Source organism: Gekko japonicus, unplaced genomic scaffold, assembly GCF_001447785.1.
Source record: "Gekko japonicus isolate JY-2015 unplaced genomic scaffold, Gekko_japonicus_V1.1 scaffold1496, whole genome shotgun sequence".
NCBI lineage: Eukaryota > Metazoa > Chordata > Lepidosauria > Squamata > Gekkonidae > Gekko > Gekko japonicus.
The window spans coordinates 221110-237597 of NW_015172600.1; the positions used below are offsets into that span (position 1 = coordinate 221110).

At 40.7% G+C, this 16488-nt stretch overlaps 1 protein-coding gene across 1 annotated transcript in view; it reads left to right on the forward strand.

Annotated features, from left to right (window-relative positions):
* The window catches only part of PDE10A (phosphodiesterase 10A), a 158784-nt gene that overhangs the window by 71290 nt on the left and 71006 nt on the right, over nucleotides 1–16488 (forward strand). The window contains exons 5-6 of the mRNA XM_015421576.1: nucleotides 8518–8638; nucleotides 14381–14430. Coding sequence (XP_015277062.1) covers nucleotides 8518–8638; nucleotides 14381–14430 — 171 coding nt within the window. The remainder of the gene's footprint in view (nucleotides 1–8517; nucleotides 8639–14380; nucleotides 14431–16488) is intronic.

Genomic DNA, 16488 nt, shown 5'->3' on the forward strand with positions numbered 1-16488 from the left:
ACCTAGGAGGGATGGCCAATATTGTAACCTAAAACCTTACTCGAAGTATGGCATCTGGACAGGTGTGAAATCTAGGTGTCAGGATTCTTCATTGTTGTGTTGATGAAGTTGGCCAGTTCCTTTGATAACCAAATGTCCATCTGGAAGGAAATTCCAGCTCAGGAACAAAACAGGTGATGAGTAGTACGTGACCACAAGCAGCTTTGTCATGGGGGCTGTCTCTTCCTAGAGTTGTTGTTTCATTGCTCACAATAATGGAGGTTTGTGCTTCTTCACCAGGCTGGGCAACTGTGTAGCTGAAACCTTATTTACATGTAAGGTATGTGCAGGCACCCTCTATGTGTGGCATCACAACAGGTGACCTAAAGTGTACAGCTTTCTGAGCCTGTGTGTGTGTGCACAGACCATGTGTAGCAATAAGTAGTTCATAAAACAAATATCAGGCTTGTTCTCTAACAAAACGCAATTGTAAATCAAGGTTTTATTTCTGCATTGCCATATGAATGGAATACCCAATGTACAATTTGGCCTTGTTTGCTCTCGTACAGTTGAGGTCCACGTAGCTAAGCTTTCCAAGCTGCTTCCAGTTTGGTTTAGAATCTAATAGTCAATATGGGATATACGTTTTAATGATAATTTGGACATGTGTGGAAACCAGTTACACAGACTGTTCATTGAAAGTGTGTGGACCCTATCCACAAGGGTGGGTCAACCTGAGCAGGTGGAAGTAGTGACAGCTTCTGTTTGTCCAGAGAGGTGGCAGCAGTATGCATGCATCCAGCAGCACTCTACACTCACTTCACACTCTGAGTGCACTGAACAGTGGTACTGTGAACCTGTACAACACCAGCTGCTTACACAATGCTGCTGGATCTCACTGAGGGGTGAACACTGGTTGCTGATGTCACCTGTCACAGAGCTATGCTCTGTCCTGTCCTAGCTCAACTGTGTGCCTGATTTGGTGGTAAAATAAGGGAGATATTGTGCTGAGAAAAATGGTTTGGCATGCTGCCATTTAGCACATGAGCTGGTGGTTGTATGTCATGGCATTAGGGAAGTTAAAGCAGTAAACTTAACTTAAAGCTGTCATGGTTAAATTGTAAGAGCTTTAATTACTCTCTGAAAGGTTTGTGATGTTTAGAATACATTTCTCAGACCAGTAGGAGGCAGAATGCAAAACAAAAGATGATTGGTGAATGCTTCTAGAAATGTCTCACTTCAGTTTCCCAGGTTTTTCTAACTCCACAGAAGATACATACTTGCAGTAAATAAGTCCTAAAGCATAGCAATGAAGATGATTTAGCTAGACAGAAGATTTTTTGGAAAAAAAGAAGAAGAAGAAGATACATACTTGCAGTAAATAAGTCCTAAAGCATAGCAATGAAGATGATTTAGCTAGACAGAAGATTTTTTCAGATCCTCTTAGAGAAACACCAAAGAAGGTTGAGCTTTCACTCTCTTGAGACTGTGCTTACTCTGAGAGGGAAGCAGTACTGTATAACTTCTAGTGTGTCTGCCTTCCCCACCCCATATAAGAAATGATGCCAGCTATTTCAACCATCACGTTGAGCCTAAACTTACATTACTGCGAGAACACTAGTGTATGTGTGTGTGTGAGAGAGAGAGACTTAAATATGGATAATGGCTTTGGAGGAAAGTTTTAAAGCCCTTCCCTATGGCCCCGTTCTGGAACACACACACACATACACACCCCCGGCAGCTGCTTTTATCATTTTTTTTGATTGGAAGATCCTGATCAGTTGCTGTGCAGTGATTAAAATGCTGTTTTCCTCCTGCAGGGATCCTCATTTTATCCAGTGATATAGAGGGCATCCCAACAAAGTAAAGAAGGCAAATAGGGTCCAGAGGAGTTTCCTTCTAAGTCATTATTATTTCTGTAGTTCCCTCTCCACAGAAGGGCACTTGGGAGAATCCATCCAATCATTTGCACAGTTTAAGTTTAGGCCTGGAAAATTACAGCTTGTTGAAGAGTCACCCGGGCCCTGGATAGGAGGCTTCTGTTTCCACTGCTCTCCAGGTGGTGGCCATCCTCACCTTGCATGGAAAGCCACAGGGGTGAATAATTCTCTTTTGTTTGGCCAGATTGGTGACATTTTGAGCCTTCTTTCACCTATTCTGAAACTGGGCTTGAAACCTTTGAAGCAAGAGACATCTTTAGCAATAAATATTTCATGCCAAAGCTGTGTTCTTTTTTAGTTGAAGGTTGGATGTGTGTTTCTGCCAAAATTATTACAAAAAGAGAATCCTTGATTCCAACCTCAGCTACAGATATACTGTATAGTTAGAACAGTGGGGGCAATTTTATTAGTGTAATAACATTTCATAGTTACAATTATAATAAACAGTATTTGCTCTCCATAAAAACATGAATTGTAACAAAAATAAGCAAATCCTTTTATTTGGGTAACTAATACCTTTTAGGGTCTCAATCATTATGGCTCATTTATTAAATGTTCCATACTGTTCCAGGAAACAGAACTGGAAGAAGTCAATAGATATAGTATAGGATACTTTGTCCAAATTGCCAATACAGAAAGGCTGCAGAAGATGCTGGATCTAGTAACTGTGATTTTCAATTTCTTCTAATATGGACTAATTAGAATTTTGTCTTAGTCATGTCCAGGTCCCCTTAGACCCCTTATCCAAGATAATATTCACTAGATTATTATCATCTGTCATTATTATCATTATCATCATTATTATCAACATCATCTGGTTAGAGTTTGGCTATCTTGCCAGAATATTTTCTTTACTTTGATAACTCTTAGGTCATCAAGAATTTATGTGATCAACAGCAAAAATGTCAATATGGGGTATTTTTTAATTGTCTTTGGCAGGTAGTTGTTTTTACCAGTGTGCTTACTACCTGGTGTAGTAAAAACTGAGATACAACCATGTGAAATTCAGCCACTGAATACCAATGTTACATTTTCTGTATTTTTAGCTTTATTCAACCAAAACAGACTTCTAATAACAAAATAATTACTGTCTCTCTGTGGGATATCTACTTAAACACTCAAATGATTGTCTCTGCAGGATTACAATAAAATATTACAATTCACTGAGGACCACGGCTTTTACTTTTGAGGAGGACCATGTCTCTCTAAGAGCACGTTTCCTACAAATGTTAGAACTGCTCCAAGGAATTCTGAGAACTATAGGTCTTAACCCTTTTCTGCAATCTTTTTTTTAAAGGAAGAGGCTACAATAAAAGTCGCTCAGGTATTGCAGTATAAATGGGATGCCAGACAAAATATGTTTTCACTTCTTTCAGATATACAAAGATAAATTATAGACTTATTATGCTTATTTTATCCCATTTTGAAGGCACATCCTGGTTTATAGCATGTATATATTTGTGGAGAACTAACTGCTCATTTAGCAGTGTGTTCTCACTCACATCCCGCCCCCCACCCCCGGCTTTCACCCATTTGAAGACTTTATGATATGCAAACTGTAGTAACAGACTTGTTGTGTGTCGTAGAGTGCAAGGGGTGCAAATTGTACATAACTGTGCTCATTATGCTTCTTAATGGGTTTATATTGTATGTACTTGTATTTTTAACTATCTCCCGAATGCCTGTCTGCTTCTAAATCTTGCCACTAGTTCCCCAAGATTACAGCTTATAGGGGAGTTAGGTGAGAGAGAATGTGAGAACAAAGGGCCACTTAGTAATACTCTAGGCTAGTAATGCTAAAATGAGGTAAACCTGCAGTGACTTGCCCAAAGGCCCCAGCACCTAAATCCCTTGACTTTTATGGGGGTCAACCCAGTACCCAAGACTTTTCAGCATATTCTTTTCTTTGAAGATGAGCTTATATGGTGCTGTTACAAATGTCAATGAAACGTTGCTCCTGGGGGTTCCTATCCCAGTCCAATACTGGTGTAGGTCTCTCTTTTTGCTTGTATTGCTGGTCAGAAGCCTTGATAAGTAGTCTTGATTGGCCAAGGTGATGCTGTAGGGTTCTATGGCACTTATCTAGAGGATGAGCCACGGGGAAAGTTGATGAGATAATTTTATCTAGAACAAATTTGCTAATTTACTCTTTATGGGTTTTCGTTAGAGGCTTGGGGAAGTGGCCAAAACCCATTGTAAAAGAATTATGTGAAGAAAATCTGAATTACCTGGGACATATTTTTTTAAATGTCATGTTTTTTTTCTGAATGCCTTATGTGATAGTACCATTGTTAAAGACTTTTGCTGCTTTATCTGAAAATGTATCTAAAGTTCTTAATATAAAGCTGTAATGTACTGTCCTCACTCTAATTTATAAGACATTAAATTAAATCACCATTTATGTTAGTTAAAAATGTCAATTTTAAAATATTGTTTTTTATCTTTGTTCTACTGTCAAGAGTTACATGCACTCTTCATTTCATTTTACATGCTGAAATCTTGGGATCTTCGCTTTTAGAGTTTTCTCATTATATTAACCACAAATAACTAATATAAAGACATTTTGTAGTTCTGTGTTTTGTTTACATATTCCTAAAATATTAACATTTTATAAATCTGTAGAGGTATTCAGATTATTAAATATTGAGAAAGCAGTTTAATATTTTGCACCTGAATATTTGCTGAACAGTACAGTCCTAATTTGATTATTCTCTTCTAAATCCTTTGAAGTCAAGAGATTTAGAAGGATGTTGCTGTGTCTAGGATTGCACTGTTGTATATCTTTTCCCTCAGGTATCTGAATTACTTGAGGGATTTTCATTTATCTGGAATAATTTTTTTACTTTAATTTTTATCAGACAGATTATCTCACTTAGCATCCACTTGAACCTGTATTGTGTGAGGAGAAGGCTGCTGTGTCCCTGTCCTTTTCCTGGTGTTTCAGGAGCTGGCTGCTCTGTCACATCCCATGAGGGTTCCCTGTCCTTTTCCTGGTGTTTCAGGAGCCTGTGATGTGAGGGGGAAAGCAGAATAGCACCAGTGGAACTCTGCTTGTGGTTTGGTAGATGACACCCAGTGTCATTATGCAGCTGAACCAAGTACAGTTGAAGATCTGAATATTGTTTTCTGTTTCTGAGGACTACAAATGAGTCATCTCTAGTTTAAATCTTAACATGGAAAACCTGCCATATTAGCAATTTACATACTGATTCTTTTGTTAATATGTATATGGCTGTTATAACTAAAGTAAAAATTCAAGGTGATGAGACCTATCAAACATTGTAATACGTATTAACAAAACTTAGGCTGAAATCCTAACCAAACTTTTATAGAAATCAGTGGTATGCTACTTAGGCAGCTGATTTCTGCTGTGTGCTGATAGTTTCTACTGTGTCTGCTGTGTGCTGATAGTTTCTAATAAATTATGTGAAGTTTATGACTAAAGTGTGATTGTGTTATGCTGTGTGGCTGTGTGCATAGCAGGTGTGTCGCAGGTTCTGTCATATCCAACTGTTCAATATATGGCTTGAAAAAAACCTAATATCAATCTTTCTGGTATACTGTAGATTGTGTTTGATTAAACCCACATATTTTTCAGCCTCTCCTGACTGTTCCTAACCAGTGAATGAGATTTAATGATGGAATCCCACTCCATTGATCATAAGCACCCTATATTATAACAGTCAGGAGTGCGGCTAATATTGTATGCATATATTTCAGGGATGAGCAGATTCCTTCAGCTGCGTCCCAGATAGAGATTGATTTGTTCTGTATTTAACCCAGGGGTTTCTTTCCAATGATCTTCTACCAAATATTACAAAATTTCAAAGAGCAAAACCCAACAATTAAAAAAAGAATGCTGCTCCCCATTTCCCTGGTGTCCATGATGATCATGTTCAAAGCAGACCCTACCCTGAGTCCCTTGAATGTGCTTTTTGGCAGGTCAGAAAATTAGGGATCCTGGAAAAGGTGCACCCTTGTGTTGCAACATAAAAACAGCAAGAAAATAGCATTCGCTCCTTCAAAAGTGTCTCTTTGATAAAATATTTAAGAAGTAAAAATGTAAGATTTGGAACATGAAAGAGGGTTCAATTTTGTTGATACTATAAAATATGCAATTGTACCTTTAAATACCATAGATATATACAAAAAAAAAAGGAAACCCTTTAAAATTAGCCTTTTGTATGCCAAAAACTAAAGGGGCTGTGGTGGCTCAGAGGTTAAGATGCTAACCTGAAGACTGGAAAGTCTGTAGTTTGGCAGTTCAGGACCCTACTGCCGCATGACTGAGTGAGCTCCTGTCTCTGGCCCCAGCTTCTGCCAAACTAGCAGTTCGAAAGCAAGAAATTGCAAGTAGATAAATAGGTACCGCTTTGGTGGGAAGGTAACAGCGTTCCATGTGCCTTGGCATTTAGTCATGCTGGCCACATGACCACAGAAACATCTTTGGACAGTTCTGGCTCTTTGGCTTGGAAACGGAGATGAGCACTGCCCCCTAGAGTCGGATTCGACTGGCTTTCAGGCAAGGGAAACCTTTACCTTTACCTATGCCAAAAACTAGTATATATGTTTTATAGCATACAGAAGGGTAGTTTTTTAGGGATCTCGTTCCACTATCTTTTTAATTTCTCTTTTGTAACAGTCAGGTATTTTTCCTGGATCCCTAAATCTGGGGGTTGTAGATGTGTGTACCTACGAGACTTTGAAAGAATAATATTTCCCTCAGTGTCCGTGGTTCATGAGACCAGGGAAAAACTGAGTAAAATTAAAAGCCTTTAACAATGTGAATCCTTTTCAGATGGCTGTTCAGAGCTCCCATAGACTGGGGTTTGATCCAAAGAGCCATCCAATAGGGGAGGACCTATATTGGATTACAAAATGCATCTAATAGAATTTTGCAAGTACCCTTAATGTATTCTTAGTCTCATTTTTCACTCCATATACATCTGAGGAAGTGAGGTCTGACTCAGAAACTTTATGCTGGAATAAATTTTGTTAGTCCTTAATGTGCCACTAGACTACTGCTTTATATTTTTAATATTTCCCAATCTACAACCATCTTCACCAGCAGGTGGTTCAGATGTTTTCAAGTGTCTTAAAGTGTGTAAGATTAAAACTTTGAGCAACAAAACAAAGCAAATCTTAAATAAGAGTAATATTCTGGGAAAATTCAAGCATAAAACGAAATGGAAAAATGTTTATTCAGATTTAGCACTGTTCTTAAATGCTGCATATCAGGGTACAATCCAGTTACGAGGTATCTATATTTTCTATTATAAAATTATTTTCCTTCTGTATTTGTTCAACACACAAGACAAGGGCCCTTTCTGCACTAACAGCTCAGTGTAGCTTACTCCAGAGAATCCAAGCAGTCAAACCTTTAAGGTTAACTTCATATTTTGTGTTCCTGCCCTCTGCACTATTTTCCCCCCTCCAGTTTATTTTTGTGTATGCATTCTGCATCTACAACCAAAACCTGCACTTTGCTCAATTGTGGTTAATATCACTTGTGACCTTTGGAGGGGGCGTCCAGTTGCCACTGACTTGGCCAAGTGTGTAAGCAAGGGATGAGGCATGCTACACTTTCCCCTTTCTCTCCTCTCCTCCTGGCTCTCCCACCCACTTTGGCTAGCTGCCACTGACCTAGTGCAGGCATGCATGACCCATAGAGGGATGCAAGCTTGGCAGCTGGCTGGCTGGCTGGCTGGCTGGTGTGTCGGGAGGGGTGGCGTCCCAAGGGTTTTAATTTTAAAACAACAACAACAAATGGACCTTCAAGCCTCTCAAATTGTTTCCAATGGGCAATCCTGTAATTCCTTTTGATACATCCCCTTTCAAGTTGTGTGCAGTTGGCTTTGGGGAAGGGGGAAAAATCCCTCCCTAGGGTCCAATGTACAAAGGGGGGAGGAGTGTGTCAAACAATCCCCCTGCAAGTGTCAAACTTGCCGAGGACCTCCCCAGGCTGCCCCTCTATCTGCCCTCCAAGTTGTGTGGTAGTTGAAAATTAAATAGAAGTGGAAATGAGGCTGGGGGAATGGACAGAGACTAAAGCCACATTAAGTGGCCTGCTTATTATTCCCTCCGAATTGGAAGCTGAAGAGCAAAAAGGTTTTGGGAGAAACCACTTTCAGATACCCTGGGGCAACACCATGATGACTGTGAAGTCAGTTCTGAACGGCCATAAAACAATGCAGAATCTGGGAAGAGCTGTGATGCAGGAGGAAAGTGAGAGCAGGATGCAATGCGGAGGGAGATTCTGCTTTCAACATGGCTGTGGACAAACTGTGGGGGAACAGATGGGTGCCTATATGACTGTACCTGGCATATTCTCCCAGTTTAGCACATGTTAGCCCACTTTCACTTTTGTTGTTGGTCATCAGTGCAATTAGTAAATAAATGCTGATTAACTCCTTAGGAGTCTTTTATCTTGATTGCTTATATTTCAGCAACTTTTTTCTTTCTCTTAGCCATCTTGCCTCTCTCTTGAATTCTTATTTTCTCCATCTTAGCTAATCGCTTTTTTAAATCACAAGCACTGATAAATACGCCTTTTGTATTAATTTATGTTCTAAAATGTGTGTGTGTTTGTTTTCAATAGTACCAGGATACTGATATGCAAGGAGTGGTATATGAACTGAACAGCTATATAGAGCAGAGGTTGGACATAGGAGGGAATAACCATCTGCTTCTATATGAATTGAGTAGTATTATTCAAATGGGTAAGAGAACATTTTGGGTGTCCTTTATTTAAAATCTGTGCATTGGTTTTTAAACATTGTTTACAGCATCATCAATGATAGAAAAATGAATTTACTGCAGCTTTCTCTACTATAAACTGAAATTCGTGTCACTTTATTATATTAGGGAAAATGCATGTGAATGAATGAGCCTCATAATTCAATAAGGTTTGCTGAGTTAGTCTTTTACAGCAAAAATACAAAGGACTCTTGTGGCACCTTGCTAACAGAGTTTTATTCCAGCCTAATAATTTATGGATGGGAGCCCACTTATTCAGACACTTAAGTTTCTGAGCTGATGGTCTCTAGTTCATGAAAGCTTTGGCTGGAATAAAATTGTGCTAGTCTTTAAGGTACCACAAGATTCAGTGTAATTTAGCATAATGTAAGAACTATACTTGGTATGCTGTGGTCATGGTTCACTCATCTGTTTCAGCAGAAGATAACTATCATCCATGGAGGTCACTGAGTGCTTGCTAGTTCCATATTAAATTGGTGATTGCAATATCCTTTCTACTTTGTAAACACAACTGCATTATGACTACTTATGGCTTAATCTCCTCACCCCTGATTTATAAATGAGTTCGAAAGCAAGAAATTGCAAGTAAATAAATAGGTAGCGCTTCGGTGGGAAGGTCACAGTGTTCCGTGCGCCTCGGCGTCTAGTCATGCTGGCCACATGACCACAGAAACGTCTTCGGACAGCACTGGCTCTTCGGCTTGGAAACGAAGATGAGCACCGCATCCCTAGAGGCGGATTTGACTGACTTTCGAGCAAGGGAAACTTTTACCTTTACCTTTAAAAGATACCTGTACTATCACACCTTTCCTTGGGAAAATGACCTGAAAAACGTGAATTACAACTTAAAAATTCCCAAGCTTACCTAATAAAGTATTGCCAGGGACATCTGTTCATTTTTGTTAATTTTATGAAACAATAAACCTTTAGAAATGAAATATTTTCCATGAGGGGGAAATCAATGGAAAATTTTCCACCCCACATATCTGATTTTAACCATGCAAACCCTTCTTTGATGATGCTATGCTAATTTATAAATTTTAGGGGCGGGGGTTAGATACTGCAGGTCAGTTGTTGGTTAAATCAGTTTAGCCAGAATAGTACCATCATTTTAATAATGCAGATTCAGTGTTGTGATACCTGTGCAGTCCCACATGGGTTTCTGTGCATGTTCAGACCTGCCACAGAGAGATTTTGAAGATCAAAAACTCTAGGGGGAGTTTCTTCCCCATTTTCACACTACTATCCTGCCATTTCCAGCATAAACGGAGGGGGCAGAGTGACCTTCTGTCAGTTTATGCTGCCATTGAGAGAAGTTCTTCGATTTGAAGCTTCATTTGAGGCAAATTGCAGCCTTCAGGCCTTTCTTCTGCTTTTGGCAGACCAAATTTTACAAGAGAATTTCGAGCAACCAGCCTCGAATTACATGGCCCCAAAATCTCTCTTAAAAAACATGCATGGCTTGTGGGATGAAAATGCCTTGGTGAAGAGCAGGATGTCTCAATGTGCCTGGTATGTAGAAGTTCACTCCCAAAGTGAGACGTGACAGAGCATTGCTTGTGAAAGCTGCCGTTGAGGGAAAAGCTCTGTCTGGCATTGCTCCTGACAATTGTCCAATGCCAAGACTAAATCCAGACAGGTGGATCCAATTATCATTGACTGATGGATCTGGGACTGGTTTCAGAGCATTTGGCTCCAACCATGACACAAAGAAGGGTGCAATCCTTTACTATCTTGGCATTTCCTGGGAGAAGAGCCTCACCTTAAAAAGACTTATAACAAGCATGCAGAAAAATGTTGTCAGAGTAATTCAAGTCCACTTCTTCCTCCCATCACAAGTCTGCAGCTACTTTACCCCTCGAATCCATCACCGAATGCACACTGATGGCATACAAAAGGGTACTTTTGTAGGGATTTCTTTCTATCTTTGATGTCAGCTCCATCAGTATCAGAAGGCAGACTGACTGTTTCTGGACCACCCTGTTGTCAACCTTTGTCGTCTCAGTGATTGGATTTGACAAGTCAGTTGGATCTGACTCCTCCCTATTTCTTCCCCAAGACATCTTTTAGAGGATCTATACAATGCATTCTGTTAGAACCAAAATTGGGATCCATATGTTCCTCTTGGTTCTGATTCAACTAATGTCCAGAGGGCATTCTCTGTTGGCACCGGGACTGGACTTTCAATCCCATTGCAACTATGATCAGTTTCTGTAATGAGCAGGATTTTGATTTCGCCTCAGAACTGTACCTTCAGGCCAGTTTCCAGAGCCATCCATTTATTCCTCTACTGAAGACTTTAGGCTCTATAGTGAGTAAACCAGCCATATGGCGAGATCACTAAAAACTGACATCTTCTGTGCCCCCTCAAAGGGCCACAGATCCAGTTTTCAAGGCGATGCATTCCAACGCCGCTAGTCTGGTCACCTTTTCTGTTGTGGAAGTAACTACAGGGCCCTTCAAGCCCCCCCTGTGCCACTGTCAGCCCACAGAATCAGTAGACTGTTAGAAGTAACTACAGGGCCCTCTGTGTTCAAGCCCCCCTCTGTGCCACTGTCAGCCCACAGAATCAGTAACCAATATAGGACCAAACAAGAAGGCTGTCCTTTTCTATTCCAGCATCCCATTGCCAGTGCTGTAGTAGTAGACTCCATTCAGGGAAGAAACAAAGGCACTCAGTACTTTGCCCCTGTTCACAGAGAGGGCTGCAAGCCTGATAGAGTAGACTGAAAGATCTATGCTTCCTCAGCCTTGACTTTCAAGATCGCCAGTTACCCAGTGCATAATGGCCAGGTATCAGCTCTTCTTGTGGGATAGCCTCACTCCCTATCTGGAAATGCTTGTCATTGGAAAAGTGCAGACTTCCCAAGCTCTTGGCATTAGAGGCATCAAAGCTGTCTAAGCACTGCATCTCTTCTGCCAAGTATGTGACAGATTGTGTGGCCCACAAGCTGGCCACGGCCATTTCACTCTGGGTTACAGGCTCTGGTTACAAGTCAACTTCAGAAAGTCCAGATTGTAACCTACCCAAACGGTCCTTCATAGGAGCAATACTAGACATCCCTGGTGAAAGCCCTTCTACCCCAGACAGTATCCTAGCTATAGGTGTAGGGGTATTTCATTGCAATCATCTCTAGCTCCAATCCACAATATTTTTTCAAAGATTGCTGAGGCTGATGGCATCCACCACAGCCGCACTCTATGTGTGTGCACCCTGCAACTGTGATTCCTAAGAGCCTTTGACATCTTTAGTTAATTCATTTCTACACTGCTTTTCTGTTCAGTGGGGATCCCAAATGACTTGCATCATTCTCCTCTCCTCCATTTTATCCTTATAACAACCCAGTGGGGTAGGTTAGGCTGACAGCATACGATTGGCCCAAGGTCACCCAGGAGCTTCCATGACACAAATGGGAATTTGAACCTGGGTCTCCTAGATCCTAATCCGACACTCTTAACCACTACATGGCAAATCAAGATATCAACCTGCCAGCATTTCTTCCACAGTGACAGAAAAAGACTGATTATGCTTTCCACACTTTGGGCATCCGTAGCGCTTTGCTATTTTACCTGGATAGAACCAAATGTTTCAGAAAAGAAACCTATTCATCTCATATTCAGGCCATAAATTGGGCCATAAACTTTGTGCACTGTCCATTCCCAGATGGATTGTCACCTGCATCTGATTATACTACCAGCTTGTGCAAATTGACTGTCCATTTTGCCTCTACACCCATTCCACCAAGGCACAACCGACCTTGGCAGCAATCCAGCAAGGACATCCAGGAGATGAGGTAAGCAGGGTGGTGACTTCATCCTCCACTTGCACTTTCACCAAGTACTATTCTCTGGACACTGATGTCATGAAAGATGTGGCATTGGAAAAAGTGGTATTCCAAATATTATTCAACTTAGAGCTCACATCTGCCTTCCAAGTCTTCGCAAGTCAGCTCGCTACTCTCCCATGTGGGACTACACAGGTTCCTCTATGATGAAAACAGGGTTGTGCTTATGGCTAACTGTTGTTCATTAAATGGTCACCTGTGCAGTCACACATCCTTCCCTCCGGCCCCATAATGACTATCGTATGCAACACCAGCTCTCTCCAATGGAGGCAGAGAGGAATTGATGGAGGCCCCTCCTTTTACATTGGAAAAGGTGGGAAAGCGGCATGGAAAAGGAGGGAAGGATTGCCATCTAGGGTTTTTGAGCTTTAAAATCTCACTGCGGCAGGCCTCTGCATGCACAGTAATCTATATGTGACTGGAGAGGTGACCACTTTATGAACAAGAGTAGGTAAGCACAACCCTGTTTTCTGCATGAGCTTATGAAAATTAAAGGACATTGACACATATAATTCAGATTTTAAAAGAAGTTACCTTTTCCCACAAATATTATAGCTGTTCTGTACTACCAAAAATGGGCATAAGGAGTGTCAGCTGTAGGCAGATTACTTGATTACTTGGGGGCTGGTGATATAGTGAGATTAGAACTATATACGGCACTCCTGTATATCTTAAAAGTGTTCTCCCTTGCCATTGGAAGCTCTTTTCCCCAACTATTTCAAGTTCCATTATATTTTTCAATTTCAGTGAGCTATTTGATTATTGCATACTAGAAAACAAGATCAGCACAGTCCAGTTGTCTATTAGTAACCAATGTAGATTTGAACAGTCACCTCATTATACCTACCTACAAATATTTACAGATAATTTTTAACGTCTAAGTCCTGTGAAATTCCATTAAACATGTTTTAATTTATGCTACAGTTAGGAACGAATGAATTCCCATTCTTCCATACAGTTTAGGATTTTATCCCAAGATAAAATTTACAAACCATTTTTATCAGTACCTGCAGAGAAGTCTGAGTGCTATGCAATCTTACAATATAGTGACCTCAGTAAATGCACTCCTGTAACTTTTATAAGGGTTAGGGAATATTAAAGTAGCATTGGGAGTGTATTTGTCAGGTCTCTATTAAATTGCAAGATTGCTCAAGTGTGCTCCTATAGCTCTGTGAAATCATTCCTGGAGTCTATAATTGTGCTTCCAGCAGAGATTCTAGAATTTACCAAAGGCTCTGTAAGTGTCAGAATATCTACTGGGAATGCAGTTGTGGGCTAAAAGAAGCATTCTGCCCCTGACAGAATGCTTTTTAATAGCTACTGGAAGACACTTGTGAGGTCTTTCAATTTATGAGAGCCCTTGGCAAAGCAAATGCACACTCATGGAATCTTTAAGGTTTCCTGAATCTAAGGGAAATTGTACAGGGTGACATTTGCCAAGGCCAATAAATTGTGAAATTGTACAGTTACTTCTCCCTAACAGGTAGATTTTTTTCTCTACAGTGTCTGTGTCTTCTGCAGTTACACTGGAGGTGAGAATGAGATTTAAAAAAAAAACTGAATGTAGTTAGACAGTTCAATGGAAATCTTGTGCAATGGGATTCAATTTGAGGAGACATTCAAGAACTGTAAGACTGTAATTCAATTGAGAGGCCTGATGAAATTACATTTCAAAATCACCGCTAGTTCCAAATTCATGCAATCTATCAATGGAAAGATTTTGTATCATTTTACATATTTTTCTTTTTCATGTCTTACATGTGAGATTAATACTGAAAATTGATAAATAGGCTAGAGATTAACAAAATAATACATGTTTGATTCTTGATAATGAGTTATTTTTTATTGTTACTTTGGCAGCTACAAATGCTGATGGATTTGCATTGTATTTCCTGGGTGAATGCAATAATGTAAGTATGAATTTGGAGAGCTTTGTTTCATATGCAGAATGCCTTTTCATCGCTCTATATGTAATGTTGCACAAAGATTGGCAGGACACAAATATGTATGAATGATTATTTTATTGGTGCTAATTAATTGCATGAGTTGCTTTTTCTGCATTGAACTTCCAAAAGTCTTCCATGTATTAATTAAAATTTTTGTTTTAGAGGGCTGTGGTGTTCAGATCACCTGTATACTTGCTCAAATTTTTAGGCCGTGGATCTGAAAAAAAAATCACATCTGTAACTGTTTGTTAAAACATGAGTTCTGTCTGTATCTGCAGGAATATTTAGCCATCTTGTATTACTCAACCAGAAAACAGAATGGATTAATTATTTCCTGCTTACCTCATATCATCATATATTATAATAGCCATGTGTGGGCTTACTGCAGATACTTATATCCGCTGATTGAGCCCACATGGAGAGAAGAGATTTCCCCCAAAACATGGGGATCCCCCCCCCGTTGTTGAAAAATCTTAACCATCTGCTAAAAAGGTGGGGGGGTTACTCCCCAAATGCAAAAATGCTGCAGTGGAGGAGGGAAAAAAGGATGGGGAAAAGCAGCACTGAAGATGCAGCTACATGAGAGGAATTCCCCACAGCTCCAGCACAGCTTCTCCTAGCAGTCTAGCTGGTTAGAAGCTGGCAAGAAAGTTTTAGAAGGGCAGCTGAGCTGGTGGCTACAGAGGTGGGGGTGAGATGGAGCCTTCTCATCCACTTTCAAGGCTCCGTGGCTGGTGGGTCAGCTATCATTTCAAAACATTCCTGCCGGCTTCTAACCAGCCAAATTGTAGGGAGAAGCAGCGTTTGAGCTGTGGGGGGCAGGGTGGTGAAGATTCATTGCTCCCACTCACCTATACCACTTCCTCCCGCAGTCTGGTAGGTTAGAAACCAGCAGGTAAGATTTAAAAGGGCAGCTGAGCCATGCTTGCAAGTGGGCAAGGAGGCGCCTTCTCACCCCCCCCTCCCATAGCTGCCAGTTCAGCTGTCCTTTTAAAACTTTCCCCTGGCTTCTAATTGGTCAGACTGCAGGAAGAAGCAGTGCTGGAGACAGGTGAGTGGGGGCGAATACTCCTCCTTCCCCTCTCCTGCCTCTGGCATTGCTTGTCCCTGAAGTCTGACCTTTAGAATCTGGGGGAAATTCAAAAAGGACAGCTGCTGCAGCTCTAATGGTTGGAAGAGAAAAAGGGTGATGGGAGAAGGGGTGGAGTGGGGAAAATAGGGGGGAAATTGAGAAAGGGTGGGGGAATAGAAGGGAAGATTATTTGAGAATGGGTGGTCAGAAAAAGGGATGGGGGAGAGAGGGTGAAGACTGACATAGAAGGAGTAAGGATAGAAATTGGGGGGTTGATTGATAAGGGGTGGTAGTAGAAAGAGAGGGGGAACATTAATAGAGAAGGGGAAGAATGGAGGATGCAAAGATGGGGGAGATGCCTCCTCCCCACAAGCTTTTTGCAGGTACCTGCTTGTTCATTTCTCTTTTCCTCTTTCCATTGTGAAAAGGGCATATTTATCTAGATGTTTTGTTTCCTGTCTTTTCAACACTTCTCAGTATTAGGAAGACCCATTATCTCTCACAGTTGCAAATTTTCCTTAGGAGAATCCTTATTAGAAGGGTTTTTTGAAAGTTCAAAGTACATTGCCTATATGGATGCTGCTATTCTCAGAAATTCTAGATGAAAATATCTTTCTTTCAAAAACCATATTCTTAGATTAAACAATTCTGTCATTAAAAATGTTTTCAGTGTTTACCTTAGAAGACAAAGTTTGGCTGCTGGTGCTGCCGTTCAAATAAGAATGTTACAATGGCTTCCTGCCAGCCATCTCTCCCTTATATATAAAGCCATAGTGGGCTCCAATGTTCCAAAACGCACACCTTTAGTGTTTGGCCGCAAGAACTGTCAGTCAGAAGACGCTGGCTGGGTTGACTGGCTGCTTTGTGCAGTCCCGCCCAGCGTTTCAAGGTCTTTTGCATATGGAAGCTGATTGGACCTCCCTCCATTCCACACCTCAAACTCCCCCCCC